Genomic DNA, 25,965 nt, shown 5'->3' on the forward strand with positions numbered 1-25,965 from the left:
TATAAAGTGCTAAAAGTGGAGCAGTTACTATGAAAACCACTAGAACCAGTAGGAAATTTCCATTTAACTTTCAAATAACCTAAAATCCATCTATAACCCAATAGGATAAAAATAGGGTTTCTCTGCAAGGGATGTTCACAGCCTGTGAATTATTAAATACACATGTTAATATTTTTAGATCAGAGGTCTTGGCCTATAAAGCTATTATTACTGAACAACTGCTTAACACAGTAGGACTGCTTTGGCCACTCAGAGCCCACGGATACGATGAATGTCTGGAACGAGGACTGATTTTGCCAATCAGAGCCCACGGATACGATGAATGTCTTAACAAGGACCGCTTTGGCCACTCAGAGCTCACGGATACGATGAATGTCTTAACGAGGACCGCTTTGGCCACTCAGAGCCCACGGATACGATGAATGTCTTAACAAGGACCGCTTTGGCCACTCAGAGCTCACGGATACGATGAATGTCTTAACAAGGTCCGCTTTGGCCACTCAGAGCTCACGGATACGATGAATGGCTGGAACGAGGACTGATTTTGCCAATCAGAGCCCACGGATACGATGAATGTCTGGAACGAGGACTGATTTTGCCAATCAGAGCCCACGGATAGGATGAACTGATATATTTTATAAAGGGTTAATCATAAACCCTTAAAGTATCATAGCACCATTGACCCACATTAATGACACAGGACCAGACTGCAGTGCCCTGGAGACTTCTGGTTCCAAATAGCAAGTTTCAGAACAATGTATGCAAAGGGTTAATGGGGATCCAGGAATCACAACATTGATTAAATAATTAAATGGAAACTTCTCTGTTCTCTGGAAATAACACCACAGAATAAAACATTGGAAATCACCTATACTCGTCAACCCTATTTAACCGATGCTTCCTCCCTGGTATGACAGCCAGGGACTTCCAACGACGAGTGTTTACTGAGATACAATACCAAGATCTATATAGGTGGCATCATCGTACCCTTCCTGGAACTGCGACGGGTCATTCATCTGAGTCCTAGTGATTTCAATACTTTCAGGTGGAATTCTCTGCCTGTGTCCCGGATAGAGCTATAAACCTGAGATCATAGGCTTGGAGGAAACATAGGAGCTAATTAGACAGTGGTCTTAGGGCTGTTTCCAATAAGAGGGGTACACTTTGAAACACTCTGATCAATGGGACACAGACCTATGGCAAGTGTAAGAGGGTGACAGGGTGATATCTGGGAGGCTGCATCAAAGGCATCTGTTATAAAAGTCCAACTCTTCAGTTAAATTCCCAGGTCTGGCCGATGGCAAAGAAGGGGTTACAATGCAAAACAATTAGTATTTTGCTCCTGGACTTCTCCTGACTAAACCAGTCCTCATTGATTATACAGCCCAACCCAACATTAGAAGGACAGCCCTCGGCACCTTTATTCAAAGTCCCATCTGGACAACAGCACGTGAGGCCTGAGAAGTTATCTTTCCTAAATGTCAACAATTAACTGTTAACCAAAGACTGGTAAAAGGATTTACTCCTGAAATAACTAAGATAAGCAGGCCGGAGATAACTCAACGTAAGTAGGCTGGAGATATCTCAAGGTAGGTAGGCTGGAGATATTGCAAGGTAGGTAGGCGGGAGATATCTCAAGGTAAGTAGGCTGGAGATATCTCAAGGTAGATAGGCTGGAGATATGTCAAGGTATGTAGACCGGAGATATCTCAAGGTAAGGAGGCCTGAGATATCTCAAGGTAGGTAGGCTGGAGATATCTCAAGGTAAGTAGGCCATTTACTGCTCTGAAGGGTCCGTTAACGTCATATAAAGTTGGGACATGTCATGGGACATTATTGACACCAACGGGTAACTGGCGGAGATCCTGGATATTGTCTACCCAAGCAGGGTGACTGGACACAAAGTCAGAATTGGATTGGCTGGGACTTCATTGTGTGGCTGTGTGGCTGTGTGGCTATATATATGTTGTATAGGAAGATTGGACAACATCACGATGACAGGGACGTCACTATCCTTGCTTTGCGTGCATACAGCTAAATAGCCTGTCAGAGTCTCTTACCACTCACGTACATCCAGTCTGTTGTTAAATAAATATATTTGAAGTCACTGGAGTTAGCAATAGGTTATTAAGTAGAAGAATAGTCAGAAATCCCAGTATTCGAGGGAGCCCTCTTAAGGCATCGTTATGTGTTACACTGCAAGAACAAAAACACAAAACAACGCTTTGCCGGTAAGAAAATCCATCAAAACTTTCCCACGTGGATAAAACAAATAATGATTTATATTGATATTGATATGTGGTTTACAACACCCAAAATAATGAATTGTAACTATTACTATTTTAACTAAAAACTAGTTTAATGAGAGGTTTTTATTGATTTTCTATTTCTGGAACATTTTCTGGAGAGACAGATAAGACACAGCAAACCATACATTCTCTGTGTCTTGGTTTGGTGAAGCCCCGGTGATATTCCCCCATCCTCTCCCATCCCCTTCCATCCCCTTCCATTTCTGTCTTTTTATTTATTTGTCTTTTTATTGCCTTGTTTAATATTAATGATGATAAAGCCTCTTTACTGAACACCAAAACGTGATAGACCTGTTCATTTCTCAGCAAACATATCTGTGAATCGACCTCTGATAACGTTTGACTCATGATTAACACATTGTTTGTGATTGTCGCTATTTGAATTGTCTGCCTTAAAATAAAGACAATCGCCTATAATTTGTGTTTGCCTTTCATGTTGTCCAGTAAACACCAATATTATGATCTGAAAATCAAACTACATTTCATTTTGTCGCCTAAATGTTGCTACTACGTTTTCAAATGACTGTTTATTGAATAAACCCTTGTGGGGTTTTTTGAGCCTGAACATCTACAAAAAGCCCCAACAAGCCCCGAAATGACATACAGAGGATTGCATGGAAATAATAGAGGATCACAAATAATAGCAAAAATCGAGAGAAATATTTTATAATATTTTTTTCCTTTATCTTTAAAATTTTGCTGCCAAGAATTGCAAGATCATTTCTTCTTTGTAGTTTAGGAGGATTCCCAAAACCTCAATATCGTACATTATAATTCCCAACTGTAGAACCTGTACCTCCTGCGGCTCTACGAGGGTTAATTGCGGCCAAGAATCTGCAGAATTCCCCGCCATGCTGGGCCAAAGTCCACACGTGGTTTTACTAAAAATTGAAGAGGAAATCTGGATGTGTTTGGGAATTAGCTGAATGTCCAGATAAGTAAACAGCGGTCAGTTTGAGAAGAACCATCGTGATTTTGGAGGTCTGGGAATCTAAACAATCCCTCAAGGGGCCTTACAGGTTAAGGAAACGCTTCGTTTAGATCGGAAAACGGACATTCAGCATTTAAAAATCAGGATTCGTTCTCCAACCAGAAACGGACGGACCTCATAACAGAAAACGTAACTAGAAGATACGGCCACAGATTTAGGAAAAACCTACACTGTTGCCATAGAGAAGGTTTCCGAGGTAATAGGGGGCATGAACTCAATTAACATCAACACTTAAAAAAATAGAAAAAATGAGGTTAGTTCTCCAAATAAAAATTAGATGGGACCCACCTCAGAATTACCTCTATTATAAAAATATCATAAATGGTAATAGACTTTATTGAAAACCAAATACACATAACATAAACAAATCCACGTAAAAAACCCACCGTGTGTAAGACAAAAATACAACAATACACCATTAAAAACCGGGGGTAAATAAATGTGTATATATAGAGATCAGTAGCTGTAGTATATACTATTGGATTAAACCAGAATATGTAGACAGATCTCTCATATATGTATTTTAGGTCAGGCTCAAAGTATAGTAAGAGAGTTCATCCCATGCTCTGTCTCAGGTATAGGTGTCAAAGTTCCTTATAATAATTAGACGCTGGACATGCTGTGTCCAAGTGACAAACCTGTGGTCTATAAAAATGACTAATTCCCGCTGCATGCAGTAACGTGGTCTAAAAAGACCTTGTTAGCAGAGAAGGGTAGCTGGTTTGAACAGTGCTAGTGGTAAGGATAGTAGCGATGTCTTAGAGGATACATTGTAACGAGTGTAAGAGAAACTTAGACACCAAAGATAGAGTTAACTTGTATAAAGGGCCAAACAATATGGCAGTGTTTAAACAGTTTCTAACTTGTGCAAGGTGATACCAAGCTCTCAGCCCCCATATAGTAAGTAGACTGACCAGCTGCCTGCAGAGTGAAAAATAAAGGCTATAGTCACTATCCAGCTAACACTGCACTCCCTATTGCTCCATATAACCTCCCTATAACTCCTCCTATTACTCCCTATAACCCCTCCCTATAACCCCTCCTATTACTCCATATAACCTCCCTATAACCCCTCCTATTACTCCATATAACCCCTCCAATTACTCCATATAACCTCTCTATAACTCCTCCTATTACTCCATATAACCCTCCCTATAACTCCTCCTATTACTCCCTATAACCCCTCCCTATAACTCCTCCTATTACTCCATATAACCCCTCCCTATAACCCCTCTTATTACTCCATATAACCCTCCCTATAACCCCTCCTATTACTCCATATAACCCTCCCTATAACTCCTCCTATTACTCCCTATAACTCCTCCTATTACTCCCTATTACCCCTCCAATTACTCCATATAACCTCTCTATAACTCCTCCTATTACTCCATATAACCCTCCCTATAACTCCTCCTATTACTCCCTATAACCCTCCCTATAACTCCTCCTATTACTCCCTATAACCCTCCCTATAACCCCTCTTATTACTCCATATAACCTTCCCTATAACTCCTCCTATTACTCCATATAACCCTCCCTATAACTCCTCCTATTACTCCCTATAACCCCTCTTATTACTCCATATAACCCTCCCTATAACTCCTCCTATTACTCCCTATAACCCCTCCCTATAACCCCTCTTATTACTCCATATAACCCTCCCTATAACTCCTCCTATTACTCCCTATAACCCCTCCCTATAACCCCTCCTATTACTCCATATAACCCTCCCTATAACTCCTCCTATTACTCCATATAACCCTCCCTATAACCCCTCCTATTACTCCATATAACCCTCCCTATAACTCCTCCTATTACTCCATATAACCCTCCCTATAACTCCTCCTATTACTCCCTATTACCCCTCCAATTACTCCATATAACCTCTCTATAACTCCTCCTATTACTCCATATAACCCTCCCTATAACTCCTCCTATTACTCCCTATAACCCTCCCTATAACTCCTCCTATTACTCCCTATAACCCTCCCTATAACCCCTCTTATTACTCCATATAACCTTCCCTATAACTCCTCCTATTACTCCATATAACCCTCCCTATAACTCCTCCTATTACTCCCTATAACCCCTCCCTATAACCCCTCTTATTACTCCATATAACCCTCCCTATAACTCCTCCTATTACTCCCTATAACCCCTCCCTATAACCCCTCTTATTACTCCATATAACCCTCCCTATAACTCCTCCTATTACTCCCTATAACCCCTCCCTATAACCCCTCCTATTACTCCATATAACCCTCCCTATAACTCCTCCTATTACTCCATATAACCCTCTCTATAACCCCTCCTATTACTCCATATAACTCTCCCTTTAACCCCTCCTATTACTCCATATAACCCTCCCTATAACTCCTATTACTCCATATAACTCCTCCTATTACTTTATTTAACCTTTATTTAATACTGTGGCGAAAGTAACCTCGCCACTGGTTTTTGGAAGGGCCTGTTTGCCAGCCTCCTGCCCTGCGACTATGGCCCTGGGATGTATTGCCCTTTAAGGAACTGAGTTGGGGCTTATGGACTTATATTATGCTGTTTCTGGCCCTTTAACTGTGTTGTACAAAGAATGGGTACCTTTGATATGGCACTTCGGATACAGCCGAAGCGCCGAAGTAGTCAAAGTGGCCGCCATTAGACAATCAAATGTACGAATTTTTTATATGTTTGTCCCCAAGTTGTGTGATAAAAAAATCATAAAGTTATAAAAATGCATAAAAAAGTACAAGTTTTAGCTTGGAGATAATGGAGTAGATACAGTAAGAAACTCAATTATCTCCCAAGCAGAGGGAATGGAATCTGTGGGATGTAACCGATATGTGATTGGTTAATGCCTAATTGCCTGTGGGCGTCTCCCTTGCAGGGGAGCACTGCATAAAAGCAGAGTACCTGCCATTAAACAGGAGAGTTCTTCTTCACCCTCAATCTAGAGTCCTGTCTCTTATTGGGGGAATTGCTATATCACTACAAGGGATAGCTATGCTCTGCATGCTCCCTTGGATAATCACTTCTAAGCTCTTTTAAGAGCTTGTTCTTGCTTCACTCTCTTGGAGGAGAGGTTCACCCACTGGAACCTGGAGCCTTGTCGTAGGTCCAGGGTGGGTAGGAGACGGCGAGACCCCAACCAAGCTGCGGTGGTTCGTGGGGTCTGCAGTGGTTGTGGTGTCTGCGGAGCGCTTGGAGCCCTCTGTAAGCGCTAGGAGCATCCTTCAACGGAGGTACCCAGTTGGGGTGCCAGGTGATCCGTTACAAATACTGATTTGTAAGGCGATAATTGTGAAACTATCAGTAATTTGCGCGTTTCACAGTGTACACCCAGAAAGCTTGCCACGAACGTCATGCAATGAATTTGTGAGGAAACTCATTGTAGAGAGAGGAACATTACCTGCCTCATCCTCCCCAAAGGATATGATGTAGGGGAAGTAGCTGTTGATAAGTTTTGGGAAGTTGCATGTTTTGGCTTGTCCCATGCAGATCTCCGTGTACGTCCATTGCTTCCCTTCCTTGTCTTCCTTTAGGGACATCAGACGCCTGCAGAACATGGTGACAAAAGCAGAGTATGTGAAAGGAAAGATAATAAGTTTCACTCGAGTTCACGTCACCCTTAACTGTAGCTGCGTTCTGATGTCATCTCCTTTGAAGACATTGAGATACCCTGGACATCCTGTCAAGGTCAAGCTGTCATGAGAAGTTCTAAGACACCGTCAGCTGTCCATGTCAATTTGCGAGGAGTAGCTGCAAATAATGTCCATGACATCATGGGAAGAACCTGTAATCTCCTAACTATGTCACCCTTTTGAAAAATTGTCTGCGCCCTAGTCACCATCACGCATTAGGGCGAATGGGTGCCTCCTTGCTGCCGTATTACTTGTAAGTATGAATAAAACAATCTCACCCACTCATGAAGTCTCCAAAGATATATCTCCCATTCAGATTGGGCATCTGACAGCCTCGATAGATATATCCTCCGGTGACGGACCTTCCAACCGTGTGGGGATACGCAAATATGGGCAGGATGTCATCTGGAAGAAGACATATTAATGGAGTCTAGTGCAAAGCTTCAACCTGACAGTGAGAACGTTGTAGTGAATATGGTACCTGGCGCCATCCCTTGATAAGGAGTCAAGCAATTTCTAAACAATTTGACACTTGTCTGGATTCCTAGGGCACTTCTATGACATCACTAATGTGGTAAATCCCACTCCGTTTTAGTAACATCTGTTTTGTTCAACTTTGTCGAACTCTTTTGATGCTCTCCACCAATCAATTCCATAAAATATGGAAACAATCGATATTGCTAAATTTGGATGAGAACTTGTAGTTTAGAAATACCATAGAATAATGGAACAATCTAGGGACCAGGTAAGTCTCCGAGGAACAAGTGTCAAACTATTCAGAAATGGATACTCTCCTTACTGTGAAAGAGGACTGAGGGACACCTGGTACATAGCCATTAAAGTACACTGTAGTGTTTATGGTACTTATTGTGCCTTTTTAATAAAATTAAAGGTCAGCGTAATGAAATACATTTTAAAAAGTAATTTCAAAGTAAATGGCAAATTTTATAATTCAGAAATTGTGGTCTCAAATTTCAAATTTTTGGGTCAATTCCTTGACATTTCTCAGTTTAATGAATAATCTTCTATGAGTCCATCTGGGATTCTCCCAAAGATAAAATACTGATATATAGGGCAAAACAAAAAGGGACAGAGGGATTTGAATGCATAATAGGGATTGTCCCTCCTAAATAGGGACACTTGGGATGTATGCTGCAGGCCAGAAGTGGCAATGGGGGAGTGCTTCCCTGGCCCTATTCCTGAGCTCTCCCCTTTCGTTACCCACAAGACGAGAGATGCACAGTCTGTCCCTGGCACTATGCCCCACGCCCCATCCTGCCCAGACTCCATCCTGCTCAATGCTGGGAATTCACTACGTTCTTAGAATGCTGGGCGTCACACACGGCTGTGAAATAGCTCACATGTGACTTATTGCATTTCAAGAACCAAATAAACCATAGTTTGTTCATTTCAAGATGAAAACCAAATAGCAAAACTGAAGCTAAACTGGCAGAGTTTTTTATATTTGGTTACTTTGACCTTTGACGTTGATTTGGAGAACTAGGAGTAAGTTATTCACTAAAGTGGGAATCGTCATGAATTCAGAGTGAATTTCAAATTTAAAGCAAAAATACCTATTGGAAACATTCTCTAAGTCAGCACGCTTCCAGTTTTTGGTCTAAAATGTAAAATTCCCAATAATTTTCAGTTTAGTAAATAACTCAGTATCTCATTGGCTAGAAACTCAATGAAAGATATCCCCTGGACTGCAAGGAAGGGGAGGCATGGCTGCTGCCCTGCAGTAAGGGGGGAGTATGAGGGATACATTGTTGCCTATATGGTGGGATATAAGAAAGAGAGCAGATGGTGGACTCACCAGTGCAGAAGGAGCAGTCTGGAACAGTTTCCCGCCCGCCCGCTCTCCCCTTTTTCCTATGCTATGTGATGGTTTCTGGCTTGTGGTACTGTTTGTTTCTGTTCTTGTTTTGTCACAGCTATGGCGGAGTTCCTGGCCAGCGCACGTAATGCACGGAAAGGATTTGGGGAGTCGCAGCCTGCTAGGGCTGATGGCTGAAGGCAGGCTGTACGAACTCTGGATAAAGACTTGGAGTATCTGTCTGTTGGGTAGTCACCCCAACAGCTGACAGGTGGAAATGCTGGCTGTGTTAAAGTTTAATAAAGCTGTGGCCGTTGCCCTTACCCAACAATCAGGTGTCATGTCGTTATTGGGGGGTACCGGGCTTGGTATTTGGGTCAGCAGTCATGGATCAGTAATGAATTGTGAGTAAAGCAAAGATAGGATTAATAATAATAAAAATAATACAAAATTAAACAAATGCTAAAAACTAACGATGAGAAAGAACTGAAATCTAGTTTCTCTCTCTTGAATGACCAGAATCGAAGCATTGATAATAGGATGCGGCTCTAATGAAAAAATGAACATTCCACCTGAAACGGTGTGTACCGCCATCCACCAAAGTGGCACTGATCGCCGGCATGGTGAAAGAATGTCCAGGTTTAAAGTAACAGTCCGAACGTGTGGTTCCCTGCTTTCGTTTAACACTTTAAACTACTCAAACCGCGCCCAAATCCTCACGTCCTCGCACTGCGGGTCCTTGATGCAATTTTAGGGAATATTATTGGGGGAAGATTGTACCTTCTCTGTATTACAGTCAGCATTATAAAGAAAGATGGCGTCTTAACAGCAGTAATAAAATATAAACAGAATAATCTCATGTCAAAGTATTTAAAGTAAAACGTTTGTACTTCCCTGTTTATACATCACATCACCCGGTTTAGTGAAGTCCCTTTGGTGTTAAGGTGGCGTTGCGGAATAGAACTTACCGAGCGTGGCGTTGTTACACAGTTTCTTGTCATAACAGGAGAACCCTTCCTTCGCCCTCCAACCATAGTTTCCTCCCTTGTGGATGAGATCAACTTCCTCAAATTTATTCTGTCCCACGTCCCCGCAGAAGACTCGGCCTCTTCCCTTCCCCGTTACAGCATCTCCTCTGTCCACGGAGCACCTCCACATGTTCCTCGCTCCATAGGCGTACACCTCTGGCCGCGCTCCGCGCTCTCGAAGGAAGGGATTGTCAGGCGGAATGCGGTATGGGGGTCCCTGCTCATTTCCAGTCACATTGATCCGTAAAATTTTACCCAGGAGAGAAGATCTGTGGAAAATAGAGACAGAAACCCTTTTTATGACTGGAGACACTCGGTTAAATAATTAAACCTGCCTTCTTCCTTTATATGAGGCATCAGAATGTCTGTATTAATTCACATGGTCCTATATATAAATTACAGAGACTGTGTAAAGAAAGTGTCAGATCTATAAAATAGGTGCTCCACCTCCTAGACAACAATCAACAGGTCTAGACCAGGAATAGGACAAGTTCAGCACACCAGATCTCTAATAATGCTCTTAGAGCCATAATCAGTGACGTTCTCTGGGGTCGCAGCTGCAACTGAGCCCATCACACCAGGGGGCCCAGCCATCCTCCAGGGGGCCCAGCCGTCCTCCATGAGGAACATGAACGGCTGGAGTAGGGATTGAGACACATGGAGAGGCTGGGGGAGAATGAGACACATAGAGGGGCTGGGGGAGAATGAGACAAATGGAGGGGCTGGAAGAGAATGAGACAAATGGAGGGGCTAGGGGAGAATGAGACAAATGGAGGGGCTGGAGGAGAATGAGGCACATAAATGGGCTGGGGGGATTGAGACACATGGAGGGGCTGGAGGAGAATGAGAAATATGGAGGGGTTAGGGGAGGCTGAGACAAACGGAGGGGTTGGGGAAAAATGAGACACATGGAGGGTCTGGAGGAAAATGAGACACATGGATGGTTTGAAGGATAATGCAACACATGGAGGGGCTGGGGGTAGACTGAGACACGTGGAGGTACTGGAGAAGAATGAGACATGGAAGGGCAGGGTTACGCCTCTGGCCATAATGCTGGCAAAGCATCAGAGGAGATGTAGTCCTGGACTTCCGGTGGTTGCCTTCCTCTGGCCTTCAGCATAGTGAATGCTGAACTGTAGTGAATTAAAAAAGAAAATGTCAAAATTTGGGCAAAAATAGTTGCAAAATTTTAGCAGTTTTCAATTCCCTACAATTCAGTACATAGTGAATCCACCCCATTGCCGTGAATATTCTGTGTTGAATGATGAGCGCACTAAGCTGTTATCGTAGTGTCACTGTCAATCATAGCCCATCCATGTTAATGTTTTAACACATTCCAGTTGGAGAATGTTTAATATTTGTTTTTTGTTTTTTTTTGTAAAATTAGCATTTCCTTTTGTCAATGCCCGCAGCACCGCCGTAGTGGACACCCCCCAAATGCAATGACAAGGCATTGAATAATAAATGGTTTTAGAACGTGGTCAGAGATTCCGATGAGATCTTTACCCCGTACCTTTTATATCAATTAATATTTATCATAATAAACTCTACGCACTAAACAATTTAATGCTTTCAAAGATATACGTTACCAGTTCGGGAAATACTTTATGTCTAGTGAATGATAATAATTTAACTCTTAATATACATATTGATCAGCAATTCTGCTAGATCAATTTTTACTCTCTGCACTCTCATTAAATTGTTTTAGCGTGAGAAGAGTATTGTAAATTCACCCCTTCAGCCCTGGAGGGGTTACAGTCCTGGAGGGGTTATAGTCCTGGAGGGGTTGTAGTCCTGGAGGGGTTATAGTCCTGGAGTGGTTATAGTCCTGGAGGGGTTATAGTCCTGGATGGGTTATAGTCCTGGAGGGGTTATAGTCCTGGATGGGTTATAGTCCTGGAGGGGTTATAGTCCTGGAGGGGTTATAGTCCTGGATGGGTTATAGTCCTGGAGGGGTTATAGTTTAATACTGGTGGGGTTAAAGTCCTGGAGGGGTTATAGTTCAGTCCTGGAGGGGTTAAAGTACTGGAGGGGTTATAGTCCTGGATGGGTTATAGTCCTGGAGGGGTTATAGTCCTGGAGGGGTTGCAGTCCTGGAGGGGTTATAGTCCTGGATGGGTTATAGTCCTGGAGGGGTTATAGTCCTGGAGGGGTTATAGTTTAATACTGGTGGGGTTAAAGTCCTGGAGGGGTTATAGTTCAGTCCTGGAGTGGTTATAGTCCTGGAGGGGTTGTAGTTCAGTCCTGGATGGGTTGTAGTCCTGGAGGGGTTATAGTTCAGTCCTGGATGGGTTATAGTCCTGGAGGGGTTATAGTCCTGGAGGGGTTATAGTTTAATACTGGTGGGGTTAAAGTCCTGGAGGGGTTATAGTTCAGTCCTGAAGTGGTTATAGTCCTGGAGGGGTTATAGTACTGGAGGGGTTGTAGTCCTGGAGTGGTTATAGTTCAGTCCTGGATGGGTTATAGTCCTGGAGCTGGAGGGGTTATAGTTCAGTCCTGGATGGGTTATAGTCCTGGAGGGGTTATAGTTCAGTCCTGGATGGGTTATAGTCCTGGAGGGGTTATAGTTCAGTCCTGGATGGGTTATAGTCCTGGAGGGGTTATAGTTCAGTCCTGGAGGGGTTATAGTCCTGGAGGGGTTATAGTTCAGTCCTGGAGGGGTTATAGTACTGGAGGGGTTATAGTTCAGTCCTGGATGGGTTATAGTCCTGGAGGGGTTATAGTTCAGTCCTGGATGGGTTGTAGTCCTGGAGGGGTTATAGTTCAGTCCTGGATGGGTTATAGTCCTGGAGGGGTTATAGTTCAGTCCTGGATGGGTTATAGTCCTGGAGGGGTTATAGTTCAGTCCTGGAGGGGTTATAGTCCTGGAGGGGTTATATTTCAGTCCTGGATGGGTTATAGTCCTGGAGGGGTTATAGTTCAGTCCTGGAGGGGTTGTAGTCCTGGAGGGGTTATAGTTCAGTCCTGGAGGGGTTATAGTCCTGGAGGGGTTATAGTTCAGTCCTGGAGGGGTTGTAGTCCTGGAGGGGTTATAGTTCAGTCCTGGAGGGGTTATAGTCCTGGAGGGGTTATAGTCCTGGAGGGGTTATAGTCCTGGATGGGTTATAGTCCTGGAGGGGTTATAGTTCAGTCCTGGATGGGTTATAGTCCTGGAGGGGTTATATTTCAGTCCTGGATGGGTTATAGTCCTGGAGGGGTTATAGTTCAGTCCTGGAGGGGTTATAGTACTGGAGGGGTTATAGTTCAGTCCTGGATGGGTTATAGTCCTGGAGGGGTTATAGTTCAGTCCTGGAGGGGTTGTAGTCCTGGAGTGGTTATAGTTCAGTCCTGGAGGGGTTATAGTACTGGAGGGTTTATAGTTCAGTCCTGGATGGGTTATAGTCCTGGAGGGTTTTAGTACGGTACCACCAGGGATCAATATAAGTTATTGACTTACTTGTTTTGAGCATTTCCGAAATCTCCAAATGGATCTCCGGCTCTACCGCCGTCCCCAGTAAAGATATACAGATATCCATCCGTGCCAAATAGTATCTGTCCTCCATTGTGGTTGGAAGCTGGCTCCGTAATTTCTATAATAACCCTGCATGAAAAGAGACAGGATATTGCTGGACAGTGGACACTATAATGTGCGGAGCTTCGTATACATCAAATGGAATATTCTATATAATGTGCGGAGCTTCGTATACATCAAATGGAATATTCTATATAATGTGCGGAGCTTCGTATACATCAAATGGGATATTCTATATAATGTGCGGAGCTTCGTATACATCAAATGGAATATTCTATATAATGTGCGGAGCTTCGTATACATCAAATGGAATATTCTATATAATGTGCGGAGCTTCGTATACATCAAATGGAATATTCTATATAATGTGCGGAGCTTCGTATACATCAAATGGGATATTCTATATAATGTGCGGAGCTTCGTATACATCAAATGGAATATTCTATATAATGTGCGGAGCTTCGTATACATCAAATGGAATATTCTATATAATGTGTGGAGCTTCGTATACATCAAATGGAATATTCTATATAATGTGTGGAGCTTTGTATACATCAAATGGGATATTCTATATAATGTGTGGAGCTTCGTATACATCAAATGCGATATTCTATATAATGTGCGGAGCATTGTATACATCAAATGGAGTATTCTATATAACGTGCGGAGCGTCGTATACATCAAATGGAATATTCTATATAATGTGTGGAGCTTTGTATACATCAAATGGAATATTCTATGTAATGTGTGGAGCTTTGTATACATCAAATGGAATATTCTATATAATGAGCGGAGCTTCGTATACATCAAATGGGATATTCTATATAATGTGCAGAGCATCGTATACATCAAATGGAATATTCTATATAATGTGCGGAGCTTCGTATACATTGAATGCGATATTCTATATAATGTGCGGAGCATTGTATACATCAAATAGAATATTCTATATAATGTGCGGCGCGTCGTATACATCAAATGGAATAGTCGATATAATGTGCGGAGCATTGTATACATCAAATGGAATATTCTATATAATGTGCGGAGCATCGTATACATCAAATGGGATATTCTATATAATGTGCGGAGCATCGTATACATCAAATGGAATATTCTATATAATGTGCGGAGCTTCGTATACATCAAATGGAATATTCTATATAATGTGCGGAGCATTGTATACATCAAATGGGATATTCTATATAATGTGCGGAGCATCGTATACATCAAATGGAATATTCTATATAATGTGCGGAGCTTCGTATACATCAAATGGAATATTCTATATAATGTGCGGAGCATCGTATACATCAAATGGTATATTCTATATAATGTGCAGAGCATCGTATACATCAAATGGTATATTCTATATAATGTGCGGAGCATTGTATACATCAAATAGAATATTCTATATAATGTGCAGAGCATTGTATACATCAAATAGAATATTCTATATAATGTGCGGAGCGTCGTATACATCAAATGGAATATTCTATGTAATGTGCGGAGCTTTGTATACATCAAATGGAATATTCTATATAATGTGCAGAGCATCGTATACATCAAATGGTATATTCTATATAATGTGCGGAGCATCGTATACATCAAATGGAATATTCTATATAATGTGCAGAGCATCGTATACATCAAATGGAATATTCTATATAATGTGCAGAGCATCGTATACATCAAATTGAATATTCTATATAATGTGCAGAGCATCGTATACATCATATGAATTATTACATGTGTGCAGAGCATTTTATAGCGTGTTTGGATTATTACATGTATGTTACATTGTTACGTGTACAGAGCATACAGCACCTGGATCATAGTATGTATTTACAGAGCTGTATTTGCAACCAGGACAGCAATCTCAGGGCCCTGCAGAGCACATCCAGCTGTATCCAGTCTGCAGAACATCCTCTGTCATACAATACAAACAGTGCTGCATACATTCCTGCACGCAGATTACTGGTAGAAAGAAAGCAGACTCAGCGGTCCCTGCCGCGCTTTGCAAAATCTAAATAACAGGGCAGATAAATACAGGGTGGGATACTCGGCACACGCTCTGAGTGGGTCACGTCTGGGCATGCAGCCCTCGCTGGAAAACGAAACACAAACTATTCCGCAGAATGTTACCCCGGGGCTAAACACAAAGAGGACCTATTCACTAAAATGGGAATTCAGGAGCACTGACGTAGGAATTGCACATTTTAGACCCAAATTACTGACCGGACATGAAACAATTCTCCAATTTAATATTTTTTGTCAACACTTATTTCAGACAAAATTTTGTCAATTTGTTTTTAATTCGCAACAACTCAGCATTTAGTGAATAACCTACCCCGAGTTACGGGAAATGTTACACCTTTGTAGCTTATAACGGACGTGAACCGGTGAGAGGGTCAATAAATAACATTTTAATTAACTTTTAATATTGATACCGTTCTGATTTGTGGTCAGCCATGTTCACATTATCTGTTGACAAATGGAACTCGGAAATTCTTATCTTCTCTTCCCTCTTGGCGTAGATTGAGTAGTAAACGTAGAATTTTCCGTTATTCCGAAAATCAGGGTGCATGGCAACACCAAGGAAGCCTCTTTCATCTCCGGCCCATGGGGAAGTAAGCACTGCTTTTGAGACATTTAAGAAAGGTTTGTCCACTCTTGACCCATTTGGAAGGTACACCCAAATGAAGCCCACCTGCTCAGCGATGAAGAAGCGGTGGGTCCCGTCGTTGGCATGAACCATAGCTACTGGATTACGAAGCCCATTGGCCACTTCTTGTAAGCAGAGCTGGAGACAGCCCTCCTCGTCCTCCCTCATATCACCAAGACCGTTGTTGAGTTCCGCGTTGGTTAAAACGTTGGGGTAACAGTAGTTTTTATCATCCAGGGTCAGGAAGCGGCAGAATTTGCTGATGTCACCTTCCATCTCAGATACATCCTTATCTTCAAGAATAAGGCCAAGCATGGACCGACAGCGGTACCAGAACTCGATGCAATAGTTACCGCATAAACCTGGGAGTTCTCGGAGAGGTGTGTTTGCATCTTCCGCGTCGTATAGATGGGCGGCGTATGGGGAGCATTCCTGGTAATGAAACATGATTGTATTTTAGAAAGTTTATTATATAATATTACTTAAAGCAACAAAATTAGGTCAACGCTAAGGTAAGAATTAGTTAGTCTGTGAGCTGTTATGGTATATAACGACGATACATGATCTGTTTGTTAATTCATCTCAGATATAGGGAAAACGGTCAATGAAAAACATATTTAGAACAATAATGTTATGTAATTATATTAAATAATTAAATTAGCTTGTCATTAGCTTTCAGTTACAGACACTGACTCATCCAGTACTCTCCCATCGTACACACTATCATGGATTGATATCACAGACTATTCCCCTCCAGACTGTACCCAACATCACAGACTATTCCCCCCCACACTGTACCTAATATCAGACAAATCCCACCTAGACTGTGCCCAATATCACAGACTTATCCCCCCCTAGACTGTACCCAATATCACAGACTAATCCCCCCCAGACTGTACCCAATATCACAGACTAATCCCCCCAGACTGTACCTAATATCAGACTAAACCCCCAGACAGTACCCAATATCACATACTAATCCCCCCAGACTGTACCCAATATCACAGGCTAATCTCCCCTAGACTGTACCCAATATCGCAGACTAATCCCCCCAGACTGTACCCAATATCACAGACTAATCCCCCCCAGACTGTACCCAATATCAGACTAATCCCCCCAGACTGTACCCAATATCAGACTAATCCCCCAGACAGTATCCAGTAGCACAGGCTAATACCCCCTACTTATAATTGACTCCAATCCCTGTAAAATAAAACCTTTAAATGACTATTATAATATCGATAATCCTCAAGCCATCAGTAACTGATTAAAATATTCCGGTCTGAACAGAAAGTTCAATGAGTCACGCAACAGCTGAATGAGATCTGAAATGAGATCTGAAACTTCACATGGAAAGCAGAGCTGGATCATATGCAGAGAGTCTGCTTATTGTAATCCAACATCTGTACTGTCAGCAAACTTCATATACAGCACATAGCACTCCGACCCACACACAGGAGCAGAGAGACCAGGCAGGGACATGGTTAACGGGTTAAAGGGACAGTCCCATGTAGGAGCAGTGTGACCTAATGACAGTGACATGTTTAATGGGTTAAAGGGACAGTCTCATGTAGGAGCAAAGTGACCTAATGACAGTGACATGTTTAATGGGTTAAAGAGACAGTCCCATGTAGGAGCACAGTGACCTAATGACAGTGACATGTTTAATGGGTTAAAGGGACAGTCCCATGTAGGAACAAAGTGACCTAATGACAGTGACATGTTTAATGGGTTAAAGGGACAGTCCCATGTAGGAGCAAAGTGACCTAATTATAGTGACATGTTTAATGGGTTAAAGGGACAGTCCCATGTAGGAGCAAAGTGACCTAATGACAGTGACATGTTTAATGGGTTAAAGGGGCAGTCCCATGTAGGAACAAAGTGACCTAATGACAGTGACATGTTTAATGGGTTAAAGGGACAGTCCCATGTAGGAGCAAAGTGACCTAATGACAGTGACATGTTTAATGGGTTAAAGGGGCAGTCCCATGTAGGAACAAAGTGACCTAATGACAGTGACATGTTTAATGGGTTAAAGGGACAGTCTCATGTAGGAGCAAAGTGACCTAATGACAGTGACATGTTTAATGGGTTAAAGGGACAGTCCCATGTAGGAGCAAAGTGACCTAATGACAGTGACATGTTTAATGGGTTAAAGGGACAGTCCCATGTAGGAGCAAAGTGACCTAATGACAGTGACATGTTTAATGGGTTAAAGGGGCAGTCCCATGTAGGAACAAAGTGACCTAATGACAGTGACATGTTTAATGGGTTAAAGGGACAGTCCCATGTAGGAGCAAAGTGACCTAATGACAGTGACATGTTTAATGGGTTACAGGGACAGTCCCATGTAGGAGCAAAGTGACCTAATGACAGCGACATGTTTAATGGGTTAAAGAGACAGTCCCATGTAGGAGCAAAGTATCCTAATGACAGCGACATGTTTAATGGGTTAAAGGGACAGTCCCATGTAGGAGCAAAGTGACCTAATGACAGTGACATGTTTAATGGGTTAAAGGGACAGTCCCATGTAGGAGCAAAGTGACCTAATGACAGTGACATGTTTAATGGGTTAAAGGGACAGTCCCATGTAGGAGCAAAGTGACCTAATGACAGTGACATGTTTAATGGGTTAAAGGGACAGTCCCATGTAGGAGCAAAGTGACCTAATGACAGTGACATGTTTAATGGGTTAAAGGGACAGTCCCATGTAGGAGCAAAGTGACCTAATGACAGCGACATGTTTAATGGGTTAAAGGGACAGTCCCATGTAGGAGCAAAGTGACCTAATGACAGTGACATGTTTAATGGGTTAAAGGGACAGTCCCATGTAGGAGCAAAGTGACCTAATGACAGTGACATGTTTAATGGGTTAAAGGGACAGTCCCATGTAGGAGCAAAGTGACCTAATGACAGTGACATGTTTAATGGGTTAAAGGGACAGTCCCATGTAGGAGCAAAGTGACCTAATGACAGTGACATGTTTAATGGGTTAAAGGGACAGTCCCATGTAGGAGCACAGTGACCTAATGACAGTGACATGTTTAATGGGTTAAAGGGACAGTCCCATGTAGGAGCAAAGCGACCTAATGACAGCGACATGTTTAATGGGTTAAAGAGACAGTCCCATGTAGGAGCAAAGTGACCTAATGGCAGTGACATGTTTAATGGGTTAAAGGGACAGTCCTATGTAGGAGCAAAGTGACCTAATGACAGTGACATGTTTAATGGGTTAAAGGGACAGACCCATGTAGGAACAAAGTGACCTAATGACAACGACATGTTTAATGGGTTAAAGGGACAGACCCATGTAGGAGCAAAGTGACCTAATGACAGTGACATGTTTAATGGGTTAAAGGGACAGTCCCAAGTAGGAGCAAAGTGACCTAATGACAACGACATGTTTAATGGGTTAAAGGGACAGTCCCATGTAGGAGCAAAGTGACCTAATGACAGCGACATGTTTAATGGGTTAAAGGGACAGTCCCATGTAGGAGCAGTGACCTAATGACAGTGACATGTTTAATGGGTTAAAGGGACAGTCCCATGTAGGAGCAAAGTGACCTAATGGCAGCAACATGTTTAATGGGTTAAAGGGACAGTCCCATGTAGGAACAAAGTGACCTGTAGAATGAGTCTCCTCTCAGGATGCCTAGCTCTGCCTTCCTTAGCCCTGGGAATATAATTGGCTGTCAGACAGGCCCTCCTCACATCCTTTCCCCAGGGTTTCCTTAGAAGACTACAATGAAGCCTTGTGCTAATCTCTTTCCTTATGCAGAATATTCAGCCTGGTGGAATATTACTCTTATATCCAGGAAGGGACACTGAGCGCTGAACATCCTGCTCTCATCCAGCAGTAACCACTACAGCTAATCCTTGATACTCCACACGTTATTTAACAACAATCCCCATTATCCTCAGCCCACCGGACATGGAAGTCTGACATTTCTGCAGTGCCAAGAACAGCCATCACTGGCACAGGCGGGCAAACTATTAAATGCAATTACAATACATAAGTAACTATCGTAGAAAAAGAAACGCTGTTTATCATTTTTACTGGGCTGGCAAAATAAATTAACTTCTATAGCTGTTTGTATTATGTCAGTGGTTCTTAAACCTGTATTACCGGAACCCAAATCATCAAACTCTTCCTACTAAATGGGTCTCTCAGGTACTGGTGTCGGTCCAGTAATCCATTCATTGTTTGCAGCTTCCTTGCTGAATGAATGGGATGTGACCTTTCCAGTCATTGACAATCACTGGTGAAACATGGGGATTTAATTTTGGGTCCCAACGCAGGGGTTAAAGGGGACCCATCACTGCCCAATATTTTTAATGTTATTTTGACTTATGGCCAATATTTAAAAAACATTTGTTGGTGAGTTTTGAAAAATAAACTTAAATGTAGAAATCAAGACTGCTCCGTCTTGGAACTGGGTGTCACCATTTTGGTTCCAATGTAATGTGTGCCTTGGCTGTGCCAGGACTGGACTGGATTTTAATACCAATTGCTAAAGCTTTAATTTACATTTAAAAGAAAACAGAGAATGAGAAAAAACGCTAATATTCAGAATGTTTTATTGAATGATGTCATTTCCAGAAAGCCATGTCTGCTCTCAACAAACCACTTTACTATGTGATACTGATTTGTCAGGGTTTACATATGACCTACATTGGACTAGATCTGCGGCCAGTTTCATGCATGACATCATCACCAGTGGATAGACTTTTTCTGGATTCCCTGTGCCATGTACTCACAGAATATCGTTTCAGTGTAATGACCAGTCCAAGTCCATCTGGAGATACTTAGAAAAAGAACGTTCATTGTGTGCGTAACAATGTGTTCTGATTAAAGAAATAACTGATCTGCCAGAAATAATCCCAATCTCACAGCAATACATTAGAATCACTATCGGCATCACATTTTCAGGTTACGAGTAATGTAACCATCAACACTGGGGGAGCAACAACAAGACAGGAGAACGGGGAGGTGAGGAGTGAGATGCAACCAAGTACAGAGAGAGGGATATGGGAAAGGAGGGGTGGATAATTTAAGGAAGGGGGGTGTAAGGGAGAATTGAGGGAGAGTGAGTATAAGGAGAATGAAGGGCGATGGGGTGTAAGGGAGAATTGGGCAGAGGGGGTGGTATGGATAACTGGTGAGAGGGGCTGCAAGGGAGAATGGGGGAGGGGGCTGCAAGGGAGAATGGGGGAGGGGGGTGTAAGGGAGAATGGGGGAGAGAGGGGGTGTAAGGGATAATGGGGGAAGAGGGGGTGTAAGGGAGAATGGGGAGCGGGGCTGTAATGGAGAATGGGGAGGAGGGGCTCTAAGGGAGAATGAGGGAGAGGGGGTGTAAGGGAGAATGGGGAGGAGGGGCTCTAAGGGAGAATGAGGGGGTGTAAGGGAGAACTGGGGAGAGGGGCTGCTAGGGAGAATGGGGAGGGGGGTGTAAGGGAGAATGGGGGGAAGAGGGGGTGTAAGGGAGAATGGGGAACGGGGCTGTAAGGGAGAATGGGGGGGGAGGGGGCTTAAGGGAGAACTGGGGAGAGGGGCTGTAAGGGAGAATGGGGGGAGGGGATGTAAGGGAGAATGGGGGAGAGGGGGTGTAAGGGAGAACTGGGGAGAGGGGCTGTAAGGGAGAATGAGGGGAGAGGGGGTGTACAGGAGAATGGGGGAGAGGGGGTGTAAGGGAGAATGGGGGGAGAGAGGGGGTGTAAGGGATAATGGGGGGAAGAGGGGGTGTAAGGGAGAATGGGGAGCGGGGCTGTAAGGGAGAATGGGGAGGAGGGGCTCTAAGGGAGAATGAGGGAGAGGGGGTGTAAGGGAGAATGGGGAGGAGGGGCTCTAAGGGAGAATGAGGGGGTGTAAGGGAGAACTGGGGAGAGGGGCTGCAAGGGAGAATGGGGGAGGGGGGTGTAAGGGAGAATGGGGGGAGAGAGGGGGTGTAAGGGATAATGGGGGGAAGAGGGGGTGTAAGGGAGAATGGGGAGCGGGGCTGTAAGGGAGAATGGGGGGGGAGGGGGCTTAAGGGAGAACTGGGGAGAGGGGCTGTAAGGGAGAATGGGGGGAGGGGATGTAAGGGAGAATGGGGGAGAGGGTGTAAGGAAGAAAGGGGGGAGGGGGTGTAAGGAAGAATTGGGGAGAGGGGGTGTAAGGGAGAACTGGGGAGAGGGGCTGTAAGGGAGAATGAGGGGAGAGGGGGTGTACGGGAGAATGGGGGAGAGGGGGTGTAAGGGAGAATGGGGAGACGGGGTGTAAGGGAGAATTAGGGAGAGGGTCTGTAAGGGAGAATGGGGAGAGGGTCTGTAAGGGAGAATTGGGGAGAGGGGGTGTAAGGGAGAATTGGGGAGAGGGGGCGTAGTGAGAATGGAGGGAGGGGATGTAAGGGAGAATGGGGGGAGAGGGTGTAAGGGAGAATGGGGAGGAGAGGGGTGTAAGGAGAATTGGGGGAAGAGGGGGTGTAAGGGAGAATGGGGGAGAAGGGATGTAAGGTAGAATGGGGGGAGGGGGTGTAAGGGAGAATTAGTGAGAGGGGCTGTAAGGGAGAATGGGGGGAGAGGGGATGTAAGGAAGAATGGAGAGGAGGGGGTGTAAGGGAGAGGGGGTGTAAGGGAGAATGGGGGAGAGGGGAGGTAAGGGAGAATGGGGAGAGGGGATGTAAGGGAGAATAAGGGAGAGGGGATGTAAGGGAGAATTAGGGAGAGGGGCTGTAAGGGAGAATGGGGGGAGGGGGTGTAAGGGAGAACTGGAGAGAGGGGATGTAAGGGAGAATGGGGGAAGGGGGTGTAAGGGAGAATTGGGGAGAGGGGATGTAAGGGAGAATGGGGGAGAGGGGATGTAAGGGAGAATGGGGGAAGGGGGTGTAAGGGAGAATTGGGGAGAGGGGATCTAAGGGAGAATGGGGGAGAGGGGATGTAAGGGAGAATGGGGGCGGGGGGGGGGGGGGAGAGGGGGTATGACACAAATAAAAAGTAGAATGTTAAAAGCAGTGCCAGAAAGATACATGTATTTGGGTAACAGTAAAATAATAATAAATACAAATAATAAGGTGAGGAAAAGACATGGGACAGATGGTGACAGGGAGACAGGAGAAAACCAACCATATGAAGATGATGGTAGTAGATACATGGAATTGCTTCCCATCAGTGGTAAAGATCAAGCTATGAATTTAGCACAAGGATAAAATTTACAAACATTCCGATCAGCGCATTCAGCAAGGCATCAGCTTTAGATGAAGTGTTTCTTTGCCGAGTACCTGACACAGGATGTCCTGAATATAGCGCCCGCATACATTGACCCCAGTGTGGTCCAGGAACTCTGACAGGTAGCCAAACCGACTGGCGATGGCGGCATCCTGAGCGGAGTCGCAGCAGCCAAAGGAGGAATATGCTGAGCAGAAGGTCAATGGTTTGGATGGCTGAAACGGGGGCTTGTAGTCCAGACACTGTGGGTGACCACTCACCAACCAGCTGGTCAGACCAATCAGCAGCCAAAGGGAGAGCGGTGCCTGGTTTGGCATGAGAGCAAAGAGTGAAGGATTCTGGGAGAACCATCAACCTTGACTGAAGCTATCCAGATGCCTTCTCTCTATGATATCAGTATATAGAGGGCTCTATCTCTCCCCTTGCTCTTTGTTCCTTCCTTATGTTACTCATCCCCTCTTACTTCCTCTAAGCTGCAATTTTTGGTCATCCATCCTTTTTGTGTTTATGACTTGCTCTGCATCCATTTAATGTGTGCACCTAAACTATTCTCACACCCAGCCCCCTTCCTCCATTCATCCCCCCAGATATCTGTGTCCCTCTGTACCCCTTCACCCCCCTTCTCTAGCTCTGCTTCCCCCCACTCTCTCTGTGCCTGGCTCCCTCTGTCTACGTCTCCCTACCCCCTTTCTGCTAGTTTTTCCAGTACTTTAAGCTACAAAATGTGATCCCCACCCCACACCGGCCCCTTCCCTGCAGATTCTCTCTAAACCCTTCCCCTCTCCCCTTCTAATCCCAACCCCAATTGTTTGATGCCTCATCATTGCAAAACCAAGTCTCATTCCTGATCCGAAGGACACGTTATCAGGCATTTGTCATACTTTTCTGCAAATACTGTCTTTTCTTTAAATGTTGTTTTTGAAATCCTTTTCTATATAATTATTTGTATCGAATCCAAATTGGGCATTGCCCTCATCCTACCCCCTGGCAGAGTGAATTGTCACACTATATGTGACGTCCTAGTAGGACAATGTTGGTCCTTCATATTTCATTGATTATTGTACATAGAGATTTAGTGACCAAACACATAATTAAACATCAGAGTTTCAGGCACAGCGGACACAGGAATTCCTCCCTTAAAAAGAGTTTAGGTTCCCAGCTTGTGTCACCATCAGAAAACAGACACACCTGGAGCTAAGTGTGAGATAGGGCATTGCTTCCTTCCACCATTCAATTTAATGAGAATAACAAAGTTAATGCAGAGCTTGGTGCCAGGAAAACATCTGCTAAGAGTACTTGAGAAATTATTGTAAAGTATACGCTAGCAAGGAATTCATCTACAAATCCACGTAAACGTTTCTTGAAGAATTGATCTAGAGAGCAGGTCCTCGACATACTGGTCTAGAGAGCTTCTCATTGAGAAGTATATTGTATCACTGTTTCTAGAGATCAATACAAGGTAATTAATGGAAATAATGTGATGTGTCATCTAGAAGTGGGATTGATATAACCTGAGTGATCGATATAATGTGAGTGATTGATATAACGTGAGTGACTGATATAATGTGAGTGATTTATATAACCTGAGTGACTGATATAATGTGAGTGATCGACATAATGTGAGTGATTGATATAACGTGAGTGATTGATATAACGTGAGTGACTGATATAATGTGAGTGATTGATATAACGTGAGTGATTGATATAACGTGAGTGATTGATATAACGTGAGTGACTGATATAATGTGAGTGATTGATATAACGTGAGTGATCGATATAATGTGAGTGATTGATATAACGTGAGTGATTGATATAACGTGAGTGACTGATATAATGTGAGTGATTGATATAACGTGAGTGATTGATATAACGTGAGTGATTGATATAACGTGAGTGACTGATATAATGTGAGTGATTGATATAACGTGAGTGATCGATATAATGTGAGTGATTGATATAACGTGAGTGATTGATATAACGTGAGTGACTGATATAATGTGAGTGATTGATATAACGTGAGTGATTGATATAATGTGAGTGATTGATATAATGTGAGTGATTGATATAACGTGAGTGATTGATATAACCTGAGTGATCGATATAATGTGAGTGATTGATATAACGTGAGTGATTGATATAACGTGAGTGATCGATATAATGTGAGTGATTGATATAACGTGAGTGACTGATATAATGTGAGTGATTTATATAACCTGAGTGACTGATATAATGTGAGTGATCGACATAATGTGAGTGATTGATATAACGTGAGTGATTGATATAACGTGAGTGACTGATATAATGTGAGTGATTGATATAACGTGAGTGATTGATATAACGTGAGTGATTGATATAACGTGAGTGACTGATATAATGTGAGTGATTGATATAACGTGAGTGATCGATATAATGTGAGTGATTGATATAACGTGAGTGATTGATATAACGTGAGTGACTGATATAATGTGAGTGATTGATATAACGTGAGTGATTGATATAACGTGAGTGATTGATATAACGTGAGTGACTGATATAATGTGAGTGATTGATATAACGTGAGTGATCGATATAATGTGAGTGATTGATATAACGTGAGTGATTGATATAACGTGAGTGACTGATATAATGTGAGTGATTGATATAACGTGAGTGATTGATATAATGTGAGTGATTGATATAATGTGAGTGATTGATATAACGTGAGTGATTGATATAACCTGAGTGATCGATATAATGTGAGTGATTGATATAACGTGAGTGATTGATATAACGTGAGTGATCGATATAATGTGAGTGATTGATATAAC

At 43.2% G+C, this 25,965-nt stretch overlaps 1 protein-coding gene across 1 annotated transcript in view; it reads right to left on the reverse strand.

Annotated features, from left to right (window-relative positions):
* The window catches only part of LOC134573434 (HHIP-like protein 1), a 29,275-nt gene extending 5,601 nt beyond the window's left edge, over nt 1-23,674 (reverse strand). Inside the window, exons 1-6 of the mRNA XM_063433195.1 lie at nt 23,212-23,674; nt 15,741-16,387; nt 13,219-13,362; nt 9,723-10,051; nt 7,217-7,343; nt 6,707-6,852 (exon numbers count right to left, since the gene is read on the reverse strand). Of these exons, the coding sequence (XP_063289265.1) occupies nt 6,707-6,852; nt 7,217-7,343; nt 9,723-10,051; nt 13,219-13,362; nt 15,741-16,387; nt 23,212-23,475 (1,657 nt within the window). The 5' untranslated portion in view covers nt 23,476-23,674. The remainder of the gene's footprint in view (nt 1-6,706; nt 6,853-7,216; nt 7,344-9,722; nt 10,052-13,218; nt 13,363-15,740; nt 16,388-23,211) is intronic.
* Nucleotides 23,675-25,965: the final 2,291 nt, after the last annotated feature.

Source organism: Pelobates fuscus, chromosome 9, assembly GCF_036172605.1.
Source record: "Pelobates fuscus isolate aPelFus1 chromosome 9, aPelFus1.pri, whole genome shotgun sequence".
Lineage (NCBI taxonomy): Eukaryota > Metazoa > Chordata > Amphibia > Anura > Pelobatidae > Pelobates > Pelobates fuscus.